We start from the raw sequence: 21,646 nt of genomic DNA, 5'->3' as shown, positions 1-21,646 counted from the left end.
GTAAACAAATCTACCTCTTAGGCGTGAATAGCGGCAGTTAAAACTCGAGAGAAAACCTTAAATGCGGACCTGATATCGCCTCTTTTAAGGGATGAATGCCTAAAAGCCTGCACAGCCTCAACAATAACAAATGAACTCATTTAATAAATATGATAGAACATCCTGGTATATATTTATTTACCTGCATGTCAGTCTGGGGCCAGTATGGATTCAAAATGGGCTACAATGGTGTGAGTGTGTGTTCAGTCAGCTTTAACAACACACAGCTGATTAAAGGGTCTAAGTGAATGGCCATGGGTTTCACAGAACTAAAACTGCCCTACATGTTTAAGGTATCACCTTTTAAGTTTGCTAGTACTGTATAAATAAAATGTATGAGATGACAAAAGATATGCTATGTATTCCTGACTGAACACATTCATTGACCAGAGCTCATGGATAATAGAAGTTCTATGTTCAGCTGTGGACATGAAGAGGAGTCACGATTGATAGATGTTGTCACAGTATAGAGGTGATAAGTTCTACGCTATAATTGGCCCCTTGTTAAAAACAAGTGCACTGTTGGTGCAGAAATTCAACTTCTTCTCAACAGTGACTAATCTTTCTATATTTGCCATGTGTCCAGATCCTGACAGTTGAACTCTGCTGTTAGCGCAGTAGATTATGGAGCTAAGTAAAACTATTACACAATGCATTAGTGTCACCACTCCAGTCAGGAGGATTATTCATATACCCTGACATCTGAACCCCCCCCTCCTTCTGTCTTTGTCATCCTACAGACAGACAGCTGGCCTCAGCCAGTCTTCTGGAGAGGGGCTGGACCATCCTGGGACCTGGTCATGTAAAAGAGACTTGAGAGAGTTTGGCAGACCCAGAGCTAAGTTTACCACCAGATGCACCGTGTTCACCGGCTAGGAGCCGCCGCAGGTCCCCTGAGCTGAACTGTGAACTCCTGCCTCACTCGCTTTATCAGTATTTTCCATTTTTTGATATTTTTGGGAGGAAAGGACAAGTGTTCGCCATGCAGTCCTGCGCCAGGTGTGGGTTTGTGGTCTACCCGGCAGAGAAGATCAACTGCATTGACCAGGTAAATCCCACTGGGAATTTAAGCAACTATTCCAAATATTTGAAGAACTGCAAAAAAGGCTTTAAGGAAGTTTGTCAATTAAAGTTTCAGATGATCTAAAACTCATCCTCAATCAAACAGGAGTGTCCAGAGACACTGTAATTAATAAGGACAATGTTTATGTTTCTATGGATTTACAACATCTGACTTTAATCTGACTTTCACATTTAATTCACAAGAAGAACAGCTATAGAAATTATACTGCTCTGGTATCCAATGGTAAAGAGCCGACCACCCCAAAGATAAAGATCCTGAACACGTTTCCCCTCGTTGACTGTCAGCCTGTGAAATCACAATTAAATTCTCATCTTTTTCCCCTCTGTCAGAACTGGCATAAAGCGTGTTTTCACTGTGACATCTGCAAGATGGTGCTCACCGCCAACAACTTTGTCAGCCACAAGAAGAGGCCATACTGCTCCGTGTAAGTAGTCAGCAGCGCTCCAGGGCTTCATCTCTTCAGCTGCCATTTCAAATAGGATGTTTTTTGTTTTTTGTTTTTTTAAAAAGAGCTTTAAATTGAATGTTTTGACCTTCCAGACACAATCCCCGAAACAACACGTTCACGAGCGTCTATGAGGCACCCATCAACATCAACGCCAAGAAGCAAAGCGCAGCGAGCAGCGAGGTGAGGTGATGGCGTAGCAGCTGATATATTTATACCACGACTGAATTAATAATAGAAGTGGATGCATGCGGCCAAACCGAACTTAAACTTAGTTGAATCATCAGCAGCAACCAAATTCTCACATTTGGTGTTAATGTGCTCTGACCCGGATCTGCTGAGCTATAAATGGAGGCAGACAAGTTTGTTACCGTCTCATCAAGTAAGAGGTGCCATTCCATGTTTTAATGGAGAGGGAGAAGGGCAGATGACTGCCCTGAGTCCACGGTGACGGCAGTGGGGAGGAATGGAGGGCACTGCTGGGGGTTATTTCTGTTCATGAGGCAAGAGAGACTGCCCCCCTCCTCCCCATAGCCCACTTTTATGTACGTCTAAAATTATACGTCAGGAGAAAAACAGCCCCACATCCTTTCCTCTCCTCTTGCCCAGCCACCTGTTTCTGTCTGTTTGTCCCTGTGCATGTACGTCTGTCTGCGCCCGTCTGCCTCTACAAACTAATGCAAACTCATGCAATGGTCTTATGCTTATATTAGCAGCAACTAATAGTAGCAAGCTAATCAGCTGCTGCTATTTAGAAACGTTGGATTCAGTTGCCAGTAATGTTTCTCACATCTCCCAGAGCTTCTCTAAAATTAGTTTTGATTACTATTTGCAGACATTCCAGTATTTGATTACTCAGCACTCTTCTGGATCTTGGAGGCTGAGAACTCAAACATTATCCTCCAGCTTTATCATAGAAGAATGATGGTTTATTTCTGGGTTTTAGCTGCCAAAGAGGGGACTTTAGTGGTGTGTGTAGTGTGCACTGCAGTGGTCCGGTGCAGGCTTTGGCTTAATGCTTATCGCTTATGTGCACTTGTAGCTGAAGTATCGTGAGGATGGCAAGCGCTTTTTGTCCACCTTTCACTATGACATGAGGTCCATGGAGCTGGAGAAGGCTCGCCTAGCCAATCAGCTGGCCGGCCAGGTGAGCTCCCCGTAGAGCAACTGGCCCCTGTGATCATTTAGGAAGAATCCCAGCGCAAATTCTGATCTTTATGAGAATTAATTTGGCATTTCTGTAAGCTTGATTTACACTGCAAGTGGGAACACTGTTCAGACAAGTCCTAACTGTCCAAACAGGCGTTCCAGTCTCAGTCGGAGTTTTCCCAGCAGCAGATGTGGTACTCAGGCACGGTGACCAACCAGAAGATAGTGACAACCTCGCAGACCGAAAATACCATCAGCGACGTGAGTTTCCTTAGATTATTGTAGCATCAATACGGGATCTTTGCATCTTTAAGACTGATTTGGCTTCTATTCAGCAGTACACAGCAGAGTATGAGCAGTCCAGAGGAAAAGGCAGCTTCCCCGCCATGATCACACCAGGTTACCAGACTGCAAAACAAGCCAGTGCTTTGGCCAGTAATGTACGCTGGCCTCTCACCTCTGCACCATTGAATGAGGAATTCCTTCAGGTAGATGTTTGCATGTATTTGTTGTGGCTCATGGCAGCATCCGTTCTCCTCAGCTGGAATACAAAAAAGGACACGAGGAGAGAATTTCCAAGTACACCGCCTTCATTGACCCGCCAGAGGTGCTGCTGGCCAAGAAACAAGGACAGATTGTTAGCGATGTAAGCTCCATAGAACAGATTTCAAAATAGAGATCTCTCAACAGCTGGATCAGGGTCTTTTTCTCGCTGCAGTACGCCTACACGGAAGAATATGGGCATCAGCGAGGTAAAGGCAGTTTTCCTGCACATCTCACACCTGGATACAAGATGTCGAAGAAGGCCAGCGAGCAGGCCAGTGATGTGAGTCGGCACGCTACCCAGTATGCAGACTCCGTTCTAACCCCTGCTAATGAGTCTCGTGCCACCAACAGATCAAGTATAGACAGATGTACGAGCAGGAGATCAAAGGCAAAGCCAGCACCGAAGCAGCCATGGCCGAAGCCGTCCACGCCAGAGAAAACGGAGAGAACTTCAGTCAGGTCAGGAATGTTCTGCACCTTCACTGCGAGAGTCTTAAGAGCTGGGGAAGGGGGGGCTTTGGAGGAAGATGCTTCTGTATCCATGCATTTGTTGTTTTTGGTTTTAAGTTCCCATAATGAAAAACAAGTTTATGTTTCCATAAAATGAATTAGAATAGAACTCCTTCAATTGAGTAACTTTAGTTTGTAGTGCAGGAAAATTAAGTACAAATCAACCATTTAAAAAGATCAGCTAAAGTCTCTGAATGTATGTTGTTAAATTTGTATTTTTCTTTTCAGTAACTGCACAATAGCTATTAAGACATGTTATTGATCTAATTAGATTACTGAATTTATCCCTCATATGCGTTGCTGTATAAAGGACTTATTTTAATCATTTCCTGCAGATTGCCTATACGGAAGAGTTTGAGCATCAGCGGGGCAAAGGCAGCTTCCCAGCAATGATCACTCCTGGTTATTATCTTGCAAAGAAGGCTCAGGAAAACGCCAGCGATGTGAGTATCAACACAGGCCGGCGATCTTGAGCTTAATGCAATGCAATCGTGAGGTTGATCTGATTTTTGGGGGGTAAAAAAAGGACCAACCTGGTCACAGCTGTGCCATCAGCTGCTGGCAACACAGAAAATGAATTAAGCTCCAAACTAATATCCCTTTACAGCTAAAATACAAGAAAGACTTGAGCAAGATGAAGGGGACCTCGCACTTCCACAGCCTGACTTCTGAGGACAACCTGACTTTGAAGAACGCCCGAAAAATCAACAAGATTGTCAGTGAGGTCAGCTTTCTCTTCCCTGTCGTTGCGTAACAACGTCTCTAAATCCAGACAGACAGAGTATGCCCACAGGCATGTTGCTGCCCAGTGTGTGTGTGTTTAAAATCCAAATATCAGGGATACCGTGTCAGTTTCCTATAGACATGACACCACCCAACGTGCATTTTTGCCACCTCTGACATGCCTGCCCAGCGTGGTAACAGATTACGTCCAAGGTCAAACAGCATCACGTCCAACTAATGTTACCTCAATCACTATTCTTAGCTGGGACGTATATATATTAGCCATTAGCGTCTCCTGTAAAGCTCCTGGAGAAGGCATTCTGTCATTTCCCTCTCTGTGAGCAATGTTTCTGACTTATTTCAAAGGTGACACATGTGAGACTTTGTGGAATTTAAATTCCAGTCATTGCTAAGATGAGAGCGTTACAAGGAGGACCAGGGGGCTTTGCCAACAACCTGTTGTAACAGTGCTTCCCTGCAGGTGGAGTATAGGAAGGATCTGGAGAACAGTAAAGGTCACAGCATCAATTTCTGTGAGACGCCGCAGTTTCAAAACGCCGCCAAAGTCGGCAGGTTCGCCAGCGATGTGAGTGAAAAATCTGCCGAGTCATAAAATCCAAAGCTGCTGCTCTGCTCTGCACACTGATCAGTCTCCACCTCTCTGCATTTGGAAAAGATCAAATACAAGGAGAAGCACAACAGCAACCTGAAGGGCCACTATGAGGGCATCGATAGGAAGACCATGCACGCCATGAAGGCCAGGAAGCTGGCTAGTGATGTAAGCTAAACCCAAGTGCAGACAGGACACCTCACATGAGTTAGCATTATATTAAAGCTGCTGTCAAATAAAGAGACAAATGAGTGTCATTATATTTGACTTAAAGCTGACAAGAAATGAAGTATAAATGTAAATCTTGAGACTGATTAAAGTCTTTGTGTGAATATCAGATTGCATATAAACAAGGCTGTGAGCAGGAGCAGGGGGAGTACAACTACCCGGCCACCCAGACCCCCGGATACCAGAGCCAGAGAAAACTGGACCCGCTGAAAGATGTGAGTTACAGAGTCATTGTGTGTGCAAGTTGCTTTTTGATCGACAGTAAGTTGCATTAATTCCTCTTATTATTGTTTTTAACTACTGTAGAAGAATTACAGGCAACACATTGACCAAGTGAAGTACAGCCCGGTGACAGACACCCCTGAGATTGTTCTGGCAAAGAAAAATGCTCAGCTGGTCAGCAAGGTAAAGGGACAACCAGCCACGATCACGCCGGCTCCTTTAGCCTCTGACTCCACATTCTGTCTGTTTCAGCTCAACTACACAGCTGACTATGAAAAGAACAAACATCAGTACACGCTGTCCAAGGACCTGCCCCAAATCAAGACCGCCAAGGCCAACGCAGCCTTGTGCAGCGATGTAAGTTGACCCGTATGTGCAGGCGCACTTGGATTATCCTTCAGACTCCCCTTCTTCAACTGAACACTTCCCTATAGATTAAATATAAGGAAGAGTGGGAGAAAAGCAAGTCCAAGGCCTGCGATATTAGCGTGGACGACCTGAGCGTCAGAGCCGCTAAAGCATCCCGCGACCTCGCCAGCGATGTAAGTCGACACACACTCTTCTCAAACTCATTTGAAGAGTGTACTAACATCTAATCTAATCTAATCATCATATTTCTTGACTACTTATGCTTAATTTTGATGTAAATATATTTTCATCGTAAATTTGGTGGCAGTATTACAAATATGGACATTTTGTAGTGTACAATAACTTTAGAATAATTATTGAATAGTTGAGTAAGAGGTGACATTTATAAATATTAATACAAATCCACTTTGTTCATAAAATTAAAAGTGGAATTTAAAAATCCTAAAAGTTTTGCAATCCTCTTACCACAAGATGGTGCCAAATATTACACACTGAACCTTTAAGCATCAACTTCAGTGTGGTAAATGTAATCTAATCATAATAACGAAAGTATAAAAGTCGGTCTGTCAGTATAGTTACTGTACAGATTACTTTCAGAAGCACATGTGAAAAAATGACTTCTTTTATAGCTACTCAGGTCAGTCAGTGAGTCACTAAACTGGTCCAGAATTTAATTTGTGATATGACATCAGATTTGTATGTATACAGTGGTGGACAAAATGGTGAGATGACTTTAGAGTGAGACAGAAAATGAAATGGACAGATGGCTTGTGGATTCAAAGGAAGGCCTTTGGCTTGGGCTGCAGAAGATATGGGAGAACGTTACTGTTGAAGCTTTCAGGAAATACTATATTGACTGAGGTGCTGCTGCCAAAGGTGGACACACAAGATATTCAAAAACATATTTAGTTCAGAGAAATCATCTGCATATTTCTGGGAAATCTTTTAGGGTAAAATAAAGAGCTCTATTCTCAGATGTTGTACACACTTTGACCACCACAGTATGTGAAACTTTCATTTACGATTCAGTTGAATATGGAATTAAATAAAACATTATTTTCCCAGATCAAATATAAGGGGAACTTCATGAAGGAAAAGGAGATGGCAGTGGGGCTCAACATGAGTGATTCCAAGACTCTGCACTCTCTCCAAGTGGGCAAGATGAGCAGTGATGTAAGCAGAAGCTCAGCAATTACAGGCAATAAAAAGAAAAACACGATGGCCTCATTTTTCAATTCTCACCACTAAAGATTGAATACAAGAAAGGCTCTAAAGAGAACCAGGCCAACTTTAGCCTTCCTCTGGACATGGTCAACCTGAGCCATGCCAAAAAGGCCCAGGCTCTGGCGAGTGACCTGGAGTACCGCACCAAGCTGCACGACTACACCGTCATGGCCGACGACATCAAGGTCCAGCAGGCCAAAAAGGCTTATTCCCTGCAAAGCGAGGTGAGACATCACGTAAGGACGTCTGTCCCGTCGCTGGCGCAGAGCCACGAAACTGAGCTTTGTCTGATGTTCCCTGCAGAACCTTTATCGCTCGGACCTCAACTGGATGAAGGGAGTGGGCTGGGAGGCCGAAGGCTGTTTGAACATCACCCAGGCCAAAAAAGCTGGAGAGCTGCTGAGTGATGTCAGTAAAGCCTTGTGTTGGTGCGTCTGATCGTCCAAAACCTGTTTGCATCAAACCTGTTTCCTCTTTGGCCTCAGACTAAGTACCGTCAGAAAGCAGACAGCATCGGGTTCACCCAGGTGGCTGATGACCTGGCCACCCAGCACGCCAAAAAGAGCCAGGAGCTGCAGAGCGACGTAAGCCTTTCCACTCTAATCATCCGTGCGTCCCCGGGGGTGAGTCTTCTCATACGACTGACTGTCATTTCCAGCTGGCGTACAAAGCAAACATCGAGCAGACGCTCCACCAGTACACCATGACGAAGGACGAGCCCCTTTTCAGACAAGCGAAGGCCAACGCCGACCTCCTCAGCGCGGTGAGTTCAGGGGATCAAATCCCAGTAGGAATAATGATCCCCCCGACACGAAGACGCCTCAGTACGTGCAAATCCGTTGAGGTAGTTAACTTGTTATTGTTATTGTTGTTATTGTTACAATATAAAGAGAGCTTTCACCTCTCTTTTCCCTAAAAACATGAATAACATAAATGGGAACAAACTGATTTGGGCTCAGTGTTTACAAGATATAACAGTGAACAGAGTGGTTATTAACACCAACTAAACCTCCGGGAGGTCATTTTGTGCTTCTATGCAGTAAGTCATGTGACTCAGATACCTTCGACAGCTATAGGACGATTAATTAGTCTTCATTTTCCAAACCAAACACTGAATGAAATCCATGTGATTTCATTTCCTTTCCTAGAAAGTGTACAAGAGCAACTGGGAGAAGCAGAGGGACAAGGGCTTCGAGCTCCGTTTGGACTCGCTCTCTATCCTCACCGCTAAAGCCAAGAGAGACCTCGCAAGTGATGTGAGTCAGACTGTAAACGGGCCGTGGTCAGAGGTGGCAAACCTGGAGACGCCTTGGCCTCGGTGCTAACATGCTGCCCCCCCTCCCTCCCCGCAGGTCAAATACAGGGAAGAGTATGAGAGAAACAAAGGCAAGGTGATCGGCATCAAATCGGTGAGCGACGACTCTCAGATGGCTCATTCTGCTCTGGCCACTAAAATCCAGAGTGACCGCCACTACAAGAAGGAATACGAGGACACCAAGACCAAGTACAGGTGAGGAAACATCTGGATTCTCTTCGAAGCAGAACCGGGGCTGAACAGCAATCTGGCGGCAGATGATTAACTCCACAAATGTGAGCCGCTGTATAATATGAGTTGTGTCCCCAGTGTTGACCTGGACATGCTGCACATCAGCCATGCCAAGAAAGCTCAAGACCTGGCGACAGAGACAACTTACAGGACCGTCCTGCACGAATATACAAGTCTGCCCACAGACATGAACGTTTCCTGGGCTAAGAAGGCCTACGGGCTGCAGAGTGACGTGAGTCTCCCCACTGGGCTTCAATACAAATGCCTTTATGTCAAAAGGAAAATTTCCGTTTGACTCTGCCGGCATCTCTTCGTAGAAACAATACAAGTCCGATCTGAACTGGATGAAGGGCGTCGGATGGGAAGTTTCCGAATCCCTGGACGTCCAGCAGGCAAGAAAGGCCGGAGAGCTCATCAGCGAGGTAGGCAAAGCACTCGCCAACCCCACTGAGGTGATATCAGTATATATTGATAACACATCAGCACAAGAAAGCCGGTGCTGTGTGAGCTGGAGGGTCATCTGTTGGTTTACAGGTGAGGTCAGACTGTAACAATTACTGCTTATGGTTCAGCTCCTCTAAATACAGCTCATTCTCTTCATTATTTGTCCATTATTATTTCCCAGTAGTTATATGCAGGTATTACGTGTGCGCATTAATGCAGATATATCACCTAACTGTGCATGTGATGCATCTAGAGCAGCTTCTATTCACACCTGTTGATACCAGCCATGTATTTTAAAGCTCATTGGTGTCTCGGTTACCAATTTTAGACCCTCCGATCAGTGACTGTCCACAATTAGAGCAGAGAACTAAATATTTCTGTTTGCATGTAGACAAAGTACCGGCAGAATGTGAGTGACCTGAAGTTCACCAGTGTGGAAGACACTCCAGAGATGGTCCAGGCCAAAGTCAGCAACAAACTGGCCACAGATGTGAGTGTGTCGTTCGTGAAAGAACCAACAATGAAGGGATGGATTTGAAAAAAGCAAGGCTGCCTGCCGCTCATCCCGCGGATGCTCGTGTTATCGCTCTACAGAGGCTGTACAGGGAGAAAGGAGAAAACGAGAAGCACAGCTACACGCTGAGCGGAGATCTGCCCGAGATGGTTCAGGCCAAGCTGAACGCCAGAAACCTGAGCGAGGTAAAAGGCGTCTCACTCTCGCCCTCGCTCCGTCTGCAACGTGTTTCCTGCATCCGACCCATTTCCTACATCTGCTCATGGACATTTTTAGAGCACATACAAGGAATCCTGGATGAAGATCCGTGACGGCGGTTACAAGCTGCGCCTGGACGCCATTCCTTTCCAGTCGGCCAAATCCTGCTCAGAGATTCTCAGTGATGTGAGTGTCCAGTTGGTTGACCTTCTGCCTGCCTGAAAGTGCTCTACAAGTAAAAGTTCTGTATTTATCCGGACATGAAACACATGATGGAAATAATCGTACTTTTAAAATTTATGGTAACAATATTATAACATTTGTACGATGCTAATGCTACGCTAATGCAACATACTCCTAAGGTAAAGTAGTCATGTAGCAACATTTGTGTAACCTTTCAGCAATGTTCTCTCATGGTTCCCTTTCCAACTTGCTATTTCAGCAAAAATACAGAGCAGAATTTGAGAAGAACAAAGGGAAGATGATCGGACTGAAGGGACTCCAGGATGACATCAACATCGCTCACTCTGTCTACGCCACAAAGCTCCAAAGCGACGTGAGGCCTCGGTCAATAATAATAATAAGAACATTGGCTGTATAACATAAAACTAATTTCCACTCCTATGTCCTTTCGTCTGTCTCCAGATTAAGTATAAGGAGAACTCGGCGAAGGACCTCTCCAAGTATCGTCTTTCCATGGACATGATGGAGGTCGCCCACGCTAAAAAGGCCCAGTCGCTGGTCAGCGATCAGGACTACAGGCTCATGCTGCATCAGTACACCGCTCTGCCTGACGACATGAAGGTGCAGGCAGCTAAGAGGGCGTATGCCCTGCAGAGTGAGGTGAGACAGATGGCTGCAGGCTGCTTCTATCTGGCCCCTGCACAGTTGATCGGACTACAGCGCACTTAGCATAAGCACCTTGTTGCTCGGATGAGCCGCATCTTGACTGTCATGGGTGTGTTTGCTGCAGAACATTTATCGCTCTGACCTGAACTACCTGCGTGGAGCAGCCTGGATCGCCACAGGAGCTCTGCAGATTGAAGGCTCTAAGAGGGCCACCCACCTCATCAGTGATGTATGACCACCTTGAATGTTTCGTGATAAACCACAAGTTCCCATTTAGATTAGAATACGATTTTCTAAGTTGATCTTTGCTTTTTTTTTTCTTCAGAAAAAGTACCGGCAGCAGCCGTCCACCTTCAAGCACACGTCTGTCACTGACTCTCCGGACATCGTTCACGCCAAACTCAGCGGGCAGCTCACCAATGAAGTGAGACGACGTGCTAACCCCCTTTTCATGCAACTCGCTCAGACTTCACATGTACGTGTTCTGTCCTCCAGCGTTTGTACAAAGAAAAAGGGGTGAATGACCAACACAGTTACACTATAACAACCGAGAGGCCGGAGATTACACAAGCAAAGGTTAACGCAGCCAACTTCAGTGAGGTAATGACCAACAAACTCCCCTCTTTACTTGGACTAAATGTACCCTGCCTTTTCTCATATGCTGTTATTATAAGGTGAATGATCTTGGATTCTCTGATACAGGTGAAATACAGAGAGTCCTGGCACACTCTGAGGGCTCAGGGCTACAAGCTCACCATGCAGGACATCCCCTTCCAGGCTGCTAAGAGCTCCACGGGCATCGCCAGTGATGTAAATTCATGTTGTTATTATAAGCTAAAATATATCTGTTTGGGGTAAAATGGTGTTTCTCAGCATTGTGTTCATACAGTAAACTGTAGCTTTGTTTCCTTTTGCAGTACAACTACAAGTACAACCACCTGCAGGATAAAGGAAAGCACATCGGCGTCAGAAATGTTTCCGATGACCCGCGTCTCCTGCACTGCCTCCACGCCGGCCGACTGGCCAGCGACCAGGAGTACAGGAAGGACGCCCTGATGGCCAGTGGCCAGTACCACCTCACCCCAGAGATGATACATCTGGTCACGGCCAAGAACGCGCAGGCCCTCGCCAGCGAGCAGGACTACAGGAAGAAACTGCACGAGTACACGGCGCTTCCCGATGATATGAAGGTCAGATGGGCCAAAGAGGCCTACAACCTGCAGAGTGAGGTGAGACACACACACACACACACACACACGCACACACACACACACACACGCACACACATTCTGATCTCTCTGAACTCAGGTGACCACTTCAATGCTTTTTTTTACTAGAAACTCTACAAATCAGACCTGAGCTTCATGAAGGGAGTGGCCTGGGATGGCGTGGGCGCACCTCAGCTGGAGTCAGCTAAAAAAGCCACCGAGCTCATCAGCGAGGTAAGTAAATGCAAAACCATCCGAGAGTCAGGCCTTCCAATAAATGAAGCATTTCCAAAAGGTTACATTTGAATTTTTGCAGAAATTCTCATATAATTGTTGTTGTTGTTGTTCTGCGCTTGTGTTTATATTTGAGTCTATGCAATCTTTCATGGGGAGTGTGTAACTGCAACACTCTTGTGATGAAGTTGCTCTAATACAAGTCCACTCAGTGAAACATGTGCTTTCTTCCTTCCTGTAGAAAAAGTATCGGCAGCAGCCCGACAGCCTAAAGTTTACCTCAGTGACGGACTCGCCGGATATTGTGCACGCCAAGGCGAGTTATCAGCAGTGCAGTGAGGTGAGAGGAAAGACATCAAGTCCTTTATGATCAGTCCTTCACAAAGCTGTCTGGGGTGCGTTTGTGTTGTTCCTGACCATGTTCCTGCCTTCCCGCTGCAGCGGCTGTACAAATCCGGACAGAACGACGACATGCACAGATACACTTTACATCCAGATGACCCAGACTTTGTCCGAGCCAAGGTCAACGCCCAGCAGATAAGCGATGTAGGACAGCTTCCCTCAAGCAAAATCCTGTTTCAAATGAATGGCAAACTATAGTAAAGGGCTAACCATTTTTTTTTATTGTTTCCCCTGAAGAAAGTTTACAAGGCATCTGGGGAGCAAGTCAGGACGGCAGGTTATGATCTGCGGCTGGATGCTATTCCCTTCCAGACTGCCAAGGCCTCCAGAGAAATCGCCAGTGATGTAAGTTTAGTCTTTCAGTTATCAATCTGTGAAAGCATTTTGTAGCATTTTTAATCAAATATACTGTTGATATTGTTTATTGTTTGACAGAAAGGCTCAGGTATATTGTTTTATGCCACATATTTTAATAATTTGCAGCTCAACTACAAAGTGTCCCACCTGAAGGAGAGGGGCCAACAGGTGGGGCTCCGCTGTGTGGAGGATGACCCCAAGATGGTGCACTCCCTGGCAGCCAGCAAACTGCAAAGCAACCTGGAGTACAAACGCCAGTCCAAGGAGGACCGGGCCCACTACAAAATCCACGCAGACCAGCCCGAGTTCCTGCAGGCGAAAAAGAGTCAGGCTCAAACTAGTGACATCACCTACCGCAACAGGCTCCACGACTACACCTGTGACCCCGAGCAGCTCAACATCAAGCACGCCAAGAAGGCCTACAAGCTACAGAGTGATGTAAGTGGCACATAGGCTTGAAATAAAGAAGAAGAAAAGATGCTTTTTAGTGTTTTTTGCACCAGCAAAATATTAAAATGCCTGAAATGCCTGAAATGCCTGTATCTGTAAGAGATGATGCAGCTTGTATAAAAGCTGCCGAAGGCTACGAGTAAATTTATTGCATCATGTGTCACAGGTGAACTACAAATCGGACCTGAATTGGATCAAAGGAGTGGGCTGGACCCCTCCTGGTTCCCACAAGGCCGAACTTGCCCGCCGGGCTGCAGAGTTGGGGCTCGCCGAGGGAGTCAGCGCCGATGAAGCCATCGCGAGATATCAGCAGATGATGATGGTAAGGAAATGTAGCTGCCTGTTTCAAAAATGATGATTCTAACGGTGCGCACGTCCGTTCAGCTGCACTATCAGCAGCAGATGGAGCAGCAGCAGATGTCTGAGCAGGCAGAGACCACTGAGCACCTTCAACCAGGGGTCAACATGGATGCTATGGAGGTGCTTCAGGTCAAGAGGAATAAGACCATCCAGAGGGTGCAGAAAACGTCCACGTCCGCAACTTCCTTCAAGTCAATAGAGAAGAAATCCAGCAGGTCTTCATCGTTTGCCGTGCAGAACACCATCAACACGTCCATGTCCAGTAAACCTGCTGCCATAGAGGATGAGTAGATCAGAGACAAGACTTTAAGAGAGTGTGGACTTCTGCCTCCGAGTGGAGGATTTTGCCCGTAGTGTCTGTGTTGAGGAAGTGTGTGTAGCTATGAGATGCCACATCTGTGACCAGTGTGTCACACTGAGCTACTGTAGGCGCAACAGTGAATTGCAAGTTAAAGCAGGATTTAGCAGGTTGATCAGGCCAGAACTTGTTCAGATGTTAAGATTGTCAACATACTTTATGTGGAAAGCAGCAATATTCGGGATGACTCTTAAACTGACTCAAACAGAGGTATTTAAAACGTTTTAATGAAACTGTGTCAGCGTTTATAAGGTCCCTGAAATCTGCATGTTGCTTGAGGACAGAAGACAGAAATGTTTGACAGCACGTTTGCATTTTCTTACTTCATTTTAAGTGTGTTTACAGGATGTGAAGCTAAATGAGAGATTGAAACTCTCTACAAAGCTTTTCATACAGTTTTTTTAATGTTACCGGAAGACGCGACCGTGACGCTGCGATGCAGACGCACAGGGTCACACCGAGGTGCACTGTGAGCTAGTCTCAGTAGGAAGGCAGCAGAAGACCCTGAAATGATGATACTTTAAATTTGACTGGCAGGTTCAGCTTTGGGACTTCGTTTCACCGCCTTCGCATTTACCGATGGAATAAACTTCTATTTTTCAAGGCAAATCGTGCATCCTTCAGCTCAAAGTGTTCAGTTCATCTTGTTCCTGATCCAGCTGTTAAAGTTGTGGACGTTGGCGTAGACCCCAGGTTTGTTCCTCTGCCCGCAGCCGTCTCCCCAGCTCACCACACCGGTGATGTAGTGAGTTGCGTTTTTCTCGCACACCAGGGGTCCTCCTGAGTCGCCCTGCAGAGAGCGACAAACACTATTTGAAACACCGTTTGCAAAAGGCTGCTCAACCTCTAACTGTGCTTTCAAAACAAGCACCTGGCAGGAGTCAACGCCCCCCTGAAGAGTCCCCGCGCAGAACATGCTGCTGTCCAAAACGTCCCCATAGACGTGAGGGGCTTTGCAGCGGTCCTCAGAGATGAGGAAAACACGAGCATTCAACAGTTGGCTGCTGTATGCCTCTGAAACATGAGGAGGGCAAAAGACAGAAATATTCTGAGGAGAGTTGTTCCGTCATCGTATAAAATCTGTTCAAACTTGAGGATATTTTGGAGGGGGGGGGAGCATTACTGGTTTCAGTGGCTCCCCATCCGGAGATCACACATTCTTTTCCAGCCGGGAACATTTGGTCTGGCAGACACACGGCCCTCACGTAGCGGGTTTCCTTTGCACAGTAGGGGGCGTCCGTCACTTTAAGCTCCATCAGAGCTGCGTGAAAGACGGCGTGCACAGTGAGAAACAGCTGGATTCAAAGAGTTTTAAAAGAGATTAAAACATAATATGGTATCGGTAAAGTTTAAGTCAAAAAGGATCATCTATAAATAGTATCAAACCAATGTCGTTGTAAATGGCAACGCCGGCGTCCCTGTAGTTCTCGTGGACAATTGTTCTGATTACTGGGATGGTCTGGTCCATGTCTTCCTGTTTGTTAATATTCACTCCTCCCAGCACAACTTGGAATTCCTCATTAGTTCCACTGGAGGAGAAGAAAAGAAATGAGTTACATTTGATTTCGATGCCACCGAAAACCTTTAGAATCACCTACATGCAGTGGGCAGCAGTGAGGACCCAGCAGGAGGAGAGGAGGACACCACCGCATGTGTGGCCATATGGGATGGAGGTGCGTTTGGGCCGGACCTGGACTGAGACCTGCCAGGGGTGGGCACTGTGGAAGGACTTGGTGCCGCCAAAGATCCTGCTCATGCGAGAAGGTTGAGATATTCCACACTGAGAGAATGCAGCAGATCCAGGAACTGGTGGGACCACTGGAGGAGCTGGAGTTACTGGGACTGAAGAGCAGCAGGCAAACATTAAGCATATTGTGCGTGTGCGTGTGTGTGTGTGTGTGTGTGTGTGTGTGTGTGTGTGTGTGTGTGTGTGTGTGTGAGACCTTGAGAGCAATTCTGGACTTTGCAGTAGTCCCACTCGAGTCTGTTTTGTTGTTTATAGTAACACCATGGTTTTTCATCCTCATCTGGATTTCTGAAGTGAAGAAAATGATGAATCAAGAAGAAAGGCTTCCTGCAGAGATGCTTCATCATTACAAGGGTTCATTAGTTTTGTATCGGCGTGCAGGTTGAAACACTTGTGTACTACAACTATATTTTGGCAACAATCAAGGTCAGTCAGAGATAAGAATTCAGACAAATCAATTTGATTGTTTAGCAAGCTGGTTGAGAAACAACTTAAATAAAAACCAAAGGCCACTTAAGAATCCATGAGCCGTATGTACATATATTATCTCCAAATGTCTTGTAAGTCATCAAAAATAATTACACATGACTCTTTGTTCATTTTGAATATTAAAAACCTCAATAAAACCTTCAGTTAAAGGTCGAGCTACAAATACACTTCCTGATTGGAAATGACTGTGGGTGCTATTGTGGAAAAATGAGTTTTAACAGATGAACTCGAGGGCACCTGGAATAATCTGCAGGCCAAGGATTCTGTTGAAAACTGAAACATCACAATATGTGAATATACCTGCAGTGGTTATCCTCCAGTCCGTTAAAGTCTGGGAACAGGATGAAAGGATCCTCCCCGTTTGTCAAAATAAAGTAGGAATTCCAGTTCAGACACTCGTGCCCGTTCTCTGTCATGCTGACAGCACCCCTGTATGTCTCCCCGTTTCCCAAGTAACAGTCAGTGGAAGCTATGGGGGAGGAATTCGAGAAGAGTGGAACAGCGGGAAGGGGGGGGGGGGGTGTTATTTCAACATTTGAAATGACTGGTGAACGTGATCAGTGTGTGAGTGATGGCTGACCAGTCTCACAGAACTTCCCAGTGTACCCTTCAGGACAAGCGCATTGGAAACGGCGGTCCCCTTTGATGCAGGAGGCCCCGTTTTTGCAAGGATTGGGCTCGCAGGGCGACGCTGGCACTGACATAAAAGGGTGACGTGTTTCTCTTTGATATCCTCGAGCTAAAGATGCAAATCGACTACAAACGGGTGACGACTGCTGCTGACTCACGTGTTAGGCAGTTGGGTCCTTGAAAGGGGGGTTTGCACTTGCACTCATAGTAGGGATGTTTTTTCAGGTTGACCACGCAGTCGCCGTAGCCACACCTGACATTCTCGCAGAGGTTTTTGACTGGAAATACATCAGATCCATCAAAGGAGGAACCTTTTGCCACCGTAGGGTTCCAAACAGAAGCATTCAAATTCTCCACCAGACTTCATTTGGCACGAGCCACCGTTGAAGCAGGGGTTTGGATCACAAACATCTGGAGGAGAAGAGATAAAACACAAGTCCAGACGCTGGGAGGAGAGACAGCCAGAGGAGCAAAAAAAACAAGAGGCACCTACTGTTATCCAGGAGGTCAAACAACCAATCACCCAGGTCGAAAACGGGCGGGGGAGCATCAGTGCTGTACTCCCCATAATTCACATCTGCCAAGAACAGCAAGCAAGAAATGAACACATTGTGAAGAGCAACTAAACATGAGCTTTAAAAAGGCATGCTTGATGTAAGGCGTGATGAAGTGTCATCACACAGTTCGACGCAGAGCGGATTCTTACGAGAGTCCAACTGAAAACGACAAAACCAGAAGAGATTAGCTTCAAGTGTTCCCCTCATTTGTTAAAATCACGGGGAGCTGAGTCAGCGTTGAGGAAACTCACGTTCAGGTATTGCCCGTGAACGCTGAGTGCGCTCAGGATGATGAGGAAAGCCCCAGCGGTTAGCATGGCGCCTTGTCTAATTGTGGCTCACACGTTGGAAACTGGTGGTCTTCGCTCAGCCTGCACGATATCCCTGCAGGCAGTCGTCAACCTTTAGCCGGGTACATTGATCCTCTGCTCGTGGGCTGTGTGTTTTTGATCACAGCTGATCTGTTATCACAGTTATTTACTTTGCAATATTTGTTTTTTGCAAAGGGCCTGGTGGATTTAGCTTTTTTAGAAAATTGCTTTCAATTTTTAGCATGTGTCTGGCATTTGTGCATTCGAGACTTCACTGTGAAAGAACAACTGAGTTGAAGTTTAAACAATGAAGCTAAACAGTCAAATGATCAGTACAAATCAGTACGCATCGTGAACACAGCTGGTTTATTTGTGCTTTTCTGTCAGGAGTACAGTCGTGCAACATTGAAAAAAAGGTCCTCAAGAGAAAACAGTGGGGAGGTTCACAGGTGTCTGCGACTAACTAGAATCTATTTTTACTTTTGTTGCATTCAAGAAACCATTGTTGTCTGGAAACTAAGAGGGCATGATATAGATGTAGTGTTTCTCATTTATTTTATTGTCGTCTTTTATCCAGTTGACGTCCACTGAAGTCGTCACAGGTGTCTTGATTTAAGGGCAACATGATTTACGCCCTTCGTGGCTGCGGACGTCCTCATGAGACGAGACGAGTGATCCAGTCACTGAACCTGCTCACGCTGGCGTACACGCCAGGCTTGTACTTCTTCCCGCAGCCATCTCCCCAGCTCACCACGCCAACAACGTAATGGGTCCCGTTACTTTGACACACCAGCGGACCGCCAGAGTCGCCCTGCGGGTGTTGAAGGGTGGAGGAAGTAATGAAGTCGCTCCTTTTCCCCATCATGAGACAAAAAGACAGTGTCTCTGACAAACCTGGCAGGAGTCGACGCCTCCATTGATGTTGCCTGCGCAGAACATGCTGTCATCCAGCGAGTCCCCGTAAACATGGGGGGCTTTGCATTTGTCCTGGGAGATGAGGAGGACGCGAGCATCCATCAGCTGGTTCGTACCGTAGTGCTCTGAGACAAAGACAGGAAGTTTCACCAGATACTCTCCTTATATCCAGATTGTGAATGCACATCATAATTATAGGTACTAATATAACAAATATACATTATTACAAGGCTGAATGATTCCAACTGATGCAAACATGTGATAACATCAGATATCCAAAAACGATCTGATGGATTTAACACAACGCTTACGTGTTTCTGTCACGCCCCATCCTGAGATGGCGCACTCGGTGCCGCTGCTGAAGGCCTGGTTTGGCAGGCAGGCCGTCTTTACGAAGCGGGTTTCTTTGGCGCAGTACGGCCCGTCGGTGGCTTTGAGCTGAAGCAAGGCTGCGTGGGACGGAACCAAAGCAAAATGTATTCTCACATCTGCATATTTTACGAGAAAGAATAACAAAGGGAGCCTACTGGATAATAAACGCCTTATTTTCCAAGCTCACCGATGTCATTATGAAGAGCAAAATGGCTCTCCCTGTAGTGCTCGTGCACGATGGCTCGCTCCACCTGAATAGCCTGATCGTATGTTTCATCCTTCTCTATATCCACTCCTCCAAGTACCACTTGCATTTCCACTCCTGTTTTTCTTCAGAAGAATTCAGGTTATTGTGTGAATATCAGTGCAGCCCCAGTCAGAAGGGTTAAGAGCACACTTACATGCAGTGGGCCGCAGTGAGCACCCAGCACGACTCAATGAGGACACCCCCACAAATGTGTCTGAAGGACTGAGAATAGTCCTTGGACCTGATCTGCAGGGAAGCCTGCCAAGGATGGGCCCCTGGGAGAGACTTCTTCCCTCCAAAGATCCTGGCTGAGCGACTGGGCTGCGGCCTCCCACACTGGGAGAACTGGGTATTGTCTGGTTTAGGTGGATTTATCTCATCGATGGTTGGTGGGGTGGCTGGAGCTGGGAGGAAAAAGTGTGAGTGTGCGTGAGAGAATTGGAAAAACCTGTGTGTGTGTGTGTGTGTGTGTGTGTGTGTGTGTGTGTGTGTGGTGTGTGTGTGGTGTGTGTGTGTGTGTTACCTCTGGCACATTTCCTAATTTTACAGTAATTCCACTTCAGCCTGTTATTTTTATTAATGAAGCACCAGGGCTGATCGTCACCGTCAGGATTCCTACACAAAGAATTAAAAAAGAAGAAGAAAAAAATCACTGTTAAAGGAGCCAATTACAATTTTTACACATTTCATTCAAAGACAGATCCGTGTAAAACGCATGCACGTCTTTATGTCAGCGTGTGCACTGTTCACCCGTGTTAACCTCTCACCTGCAGTAATTGTGTGGCCCAATTCCATCAAAGCCTGCATACTCTTGGATCGGGTCACTGCCTTTCTGCAGGATGAAGTAGGAATTCCAGTCCAGACACTCTTCCCCTTCTACCGTCACGCTCACCATACCACGATAAAATTCCCCATCCTCTTGGTAACAGTCGTTTGGCCCTCGAGAGACAAAAATAAAGAGAAGTTCAGCAGGGCGAGGTGTGTTCTGGGTGGTCAGTAAAGCAGCCGTGATATGAAGGATTTACCGACTTCACAGAAGGTTCCACTGTACCCGCCAGGGCAGGAACATTGGAAACTGGAGCGTTTGGGACCCTTCATGCAAGTGCCCCCATTTTGACAAGGATTGGGCCTGCAGGGAGAGGCTGCGAGAAAGAAAATGCTAATGAATGAATGAGATGGCTGGGAAAGATTTTTTTAAATCTATAATAGCACCTTTTTTGCAGTCAGGAGGCCTGTATGGCGGTTTACACTTGCACTCGTAGAACGGGGGAGTCGATTTGACGGTGCAGCTTCCATGGCCACATTTCACATTCTTGCAAACATCTTTTACTGAAAAAAGAATCTGTCTGTTTTTCTTTGTCCTTTTTGTGCTTTTTTTGTTTCATTATTTTAGAAAAAATGTAATTGGACGACTGCAATGATGAAGTCTTTTTTTTCCCCCCAAGGACATTGAAACTCTAAAGGGAAAATCCAGTAAAGAGCAGAGGTTGTTCGACAGAAATGTTGTGAATCGAACACAAACCGTTTTGGCACTTTCTCCCCGAGTAAAGTTCAGGACAGGAACAAACAAACCCGCCGTCTGGACCCACGCTACAGACCCCCCCGTTCAAACACGGGTTTGGCTCACACTGATCTAAACGAAGAGGGAAATGCAGAAGCAAAAGCTACAACCAGTCTTGCCAACAATAATCCTCAGTCGGCAGCTTTCCTAATTAAACCAAAGCCAAACTACACAACACGTTACCTGTCACCTCCAGAAGTTCAAACAACCAGTCGCCAAAATTCAAATCAGTATCTTCTGCGGGGCTCTCTGTGGCGTAATCGTAGTAGTATTCATAATCTGCAAAGAAACGAGAAGCATTTCACCATTTTTAACTCGTGAATATCAAATGGCTCGACTGAAAGAAAAGTGGCTCACCAGCAGTGTCACCTGTGAGTACCTGTGAGAAAATCACAATACATCACTCTGTTAAGCAGCTGTAATTATTTGCAAGACTTAGTTTACTCACAACATAATCCTGCCCAAACGCAGCGAAAGCACACAAATATAAGGTTAAAGCTATCAACCAGCCCATCTTAGACCCCAGCCACGAGGACAACATTCTACTGTATTGTCTCATCTCCTCTAAATAGACCCGAGATTCCAGAACACTGCCCCCATCAGTTAATCATTAGGGCTATTGATTGGCAATTGATTTGACAAGAAAACTCATGTCATGACTTTATCTCTGCTTAAGTAACCAAAAGCAGGTTCCACAGTCTGATCGCTTCTTTTGGGGGAAAAGAAAAGGTTGAGAATTTTGGGCTTA

General features: G+C 46.0%; 3 protein-coding genes and 1 long non-coding RNA gene across 12 annotated transcripts; 1 reads left to right on the top strand and 3 right to left on the bottom strand.

Moving 5' to 3' along the window:
• Positions 1-45: 45 nt before the first annotated feature.
• Positions 46-14,678, top strand: nrap (nebulin-related anchoring protein). 6 transcript variants are annotated; one of them, XM_057027482.1, is made up of 45 exons: positions 46-332; positions 430-511; positions 626-1,087; positions 1,453-1,547; positions 1,664-1,751; positions 2,611-2,715; positions 2,871-2,978; positions 3,053-3,157; positions 3,259-3,363; positions 3,436-3,543; positions 3,615-3,722; positions 4,109-4,216; positions 4,381-4,497; positions 4,978-5,082; positions 5,173-5,274; positions 5,445-5,549; positions 5,641-5,739; positions 5,809-5,913; positions 5,991-6,098; positions 6,991-7,098; positions 7,176-7,373; positions 7,453-7,557; positions 7,635-7,733; positions 7,808-7,912; positions 8,298-8,405; positions 8,502-8,659; positions 8,774-8,927; positions 9,013-9,117; positions 9,531-9,629; positions 9,734-9,838; positions 9,930-10,037; positions 10,294-10,407; positions 10,497-10,694; positions 10,825-10,929; positions 11,026-11,124; positions 11,196-11,300; positions 11,403-11,510; positions 11,618-11,929; positions 12,038-12,142; positions 12,384-12,482; positions 12,584-12,688; positions 12,782-12,889; positions 13,028-13,339; positions 13,518-13,673; positions 13,751-14,678. In XM_057027482.1, the coding sequence occupies exons 3-45, from the start codon at positions 1,022-1,024 to the stop codon at positions 14,000-14,002; spliced, it is 5,367 nt and encodes a 1,788-aa protein (XP_056883462.1). In that variant the 5' UTR covers positions 46-332; positions 430-511; positions 626-1,021; the 3' UTR covers positions 14,003-14,678. The 6 variants fall into 6 exon arrangements, with proteins under 6 accessions (XP_056883462.1, XP_056883457.1, XP_056883449.1 ...); XM_057027477.1 differs by having other exon boundaries at positions 47-332; positions 4,381-4,488; positions 13,736-14,678; XM_057027469.1 differs by having other exon boundaries at positions 48-332; positions 3,056-3,157; positions 13,736-14,678.
• LOC130522798 (hyaluronan-binding protein 2-like) lies at positions 14,279-17,240 on the bottom strand. Its single transcript, XM_057027532.1, has 9 exons — positions 17,094-17,240; positions 16,886-17,002; positions 16,606-16,774; positions 16,013-16,104; positions 15,668-15,911; positions 15,456-15,598; positions 15,193-15,330; positions 14,941-15,083; positions 14,279-14,859 (listed from the first exon to the last, which is right to left on the bottom strand). Exons 3-9 carry the CDS (start codon positions 16,719-16,721, stop codon positions 14,704-14,706), a joined length of 1,032 nt encoding a protein of 343 aa, XP_056883512.1. The 5' UTR covers positions 16,722-16,774; positions 16,886-17,002; positions 17,094-17,240; the 3' UTR covers positions 14,279-14,703.
• A 6-nt stretch (positions 17,241-17,246) lies between these two features.
• LOC130522814 (uncharacterized) lies at positions 17,247-17,906 on the bottom strand. Of its 2 annotated transcripts, none has more exons than XR_008949720.1 (3): positions 17,744-17,906; positions 17,429-17,651; positions 17,247-17,346 (listed from the first exon to the last, which is right to left on the bottom strand). It is a non-coding gene; the product is annotated as an uncharacterized LOC130522814 (long non-coding RNA). The 2 variants fall into 2 exon arrangements; XR_008949721.1 differs by having other exon boundaries at positions 17,429-17,512.
• A 240-nt stretch (positions 17,907-18,146) lies between these two features.
• On the bottom strand, positions 18,147-21,462 carry LOC130526582 (hyaluronan-binding protein 2-like). Of its 3 annotated transcripts, XM_057034389.1 has the most exons (14): positions 21,347-21,462; positions 21,256-21,277; positions 21,082-21,177; positions 20,860-20,970; positions 20,550-20,666; positions 20,363-20,479; positions 20,105-20,276; positions 19,861-19,952; positions 19,492-19,741; positions 19,278-19,420; positions 19,030-19,167; positions 18,698-18,843; positions 18,427-18,614; positions 18,147-18,369 (listed from the first exon to the last, which is right to left on the bottom strand). In XM_057034389.1, exons 1-13 carry the CDS (start codon positions 21,455-21,457, stop codon positions 18,459-18,461), a joined length of 1,671 nt encoding a protein of 556 aa, XP_056890369.1. In that variant the 5' UTR covers positions 21,458-21,462; the 3' UTR covers positions 18,147-18,369; positions 18,427-18,458. The 3 variants fall into 3 exon arrangements, with proteins under 3 accessions (XP_056890369.1, XP_056890364.1, XP_056890370.1); XM_057034384.1 differs by having other exon boundaries at positions 18,147-18,614; XM_057034390.1 differs by having other exon boundaries at positions 18,147-18,614; positions 19,492-19,735.
• Positions 21,463-21,646: the final 184 nt, after the last annotated feature.

The sequence above is a fragment of the Takifugu flavidus genome, chromosome 1 (genome assembly GCF_003711565.1).
Source record: "Takifugu flavidus isolate HTHZ2018 chromosome 1, ASM371156v2, whole genome shotgun sequence".
Lineage (NCBI taxonomy): Eukaryota > Metazoa > Chordata > Actinopteri > Tetraodontiformes > Tetraodontidae > Takifugu > Takifugu flavidus.
Note: the sequence above shows the minus strand (reverse complement) of the source record. Positions and strands in the feature narration are given on the sequence as shown.

What these genes read in the sequence shown, in the direction of transcription:
- LOC130522798 (XM_057027532.1), bottom strand. Translation starts at nt 16,721, where the DNA reads ATGACAGAGAACGGGCACGAGTGTCTGAACTGGAATTCCTACTTTATT. An exon ending in TGCCATTTACAACGACATTG is followed by an intron (nt 15,331 to 15,455) that starts GTTTGATACTAT and finishes TCTTTCACGCAG; the next exon opens with CTCTGATGGAGCTTAAAGTG. An exon ending in ATGGGGAGCCACTGAAACCA is followed by an intron (nt 15,084 to 15,192) that starts GTAATGCTCCCC and finishes CTCATGTTTCAG; the next exon opens with AGGCATACAGCAGCCAACTG.
- nrap (XM_057027461.1), top strand. Translation starts at nt 1,022, where the DNA reads ATGCAGTCCTGCGCCAGGTGTGGGTTTGTGGTCTACCCGGCAGAGAAG. An exon ending in ACGCAGCCTTGTGCAGCGAT is followed by an intron (nt 5,914 to 5,990) that starts GTAAGTTGACCC and finishes ACTTCCCTATAG; the next exon opens with ATTAAATATAAGGAAGAGTG. An exon ending in ACGCCCAGCAGATAAGCGAT is followed by an intron (nt 12,689 to 12,781) that starts GTAGGACAGCTT and finishes TTTCCCCTGAAG; the next exon opens with AAAGTTTACAAGGCATCTGG.
- LOC130526582 (XM_057034384.1), bottom strand. Translation starts at nt 21,457, where the DNA reads ATGAGACAATACAGTAGAATGTTGTCCTCGTGGCTGGGGTCTAAGATG. An exon ending in TGAACTTCTGGAGGTGACAG is followed by an intron (nt 20,971 to 21,081) that starts GTAACGTGTTGT and finishes CTCTTCGTTTAG; the next exon opens with ATCAGTGTGAGCCAAACCCG. An exon ending in CTCACTGCGGCCCACTGCAT is followed by an intron (nt 19,421 to 19,491) that starts GTAAGTGTGCTC and finishes ATTCTTCTGAAG; the next exon opens with AAAAACAGGAGTGGAAATGC.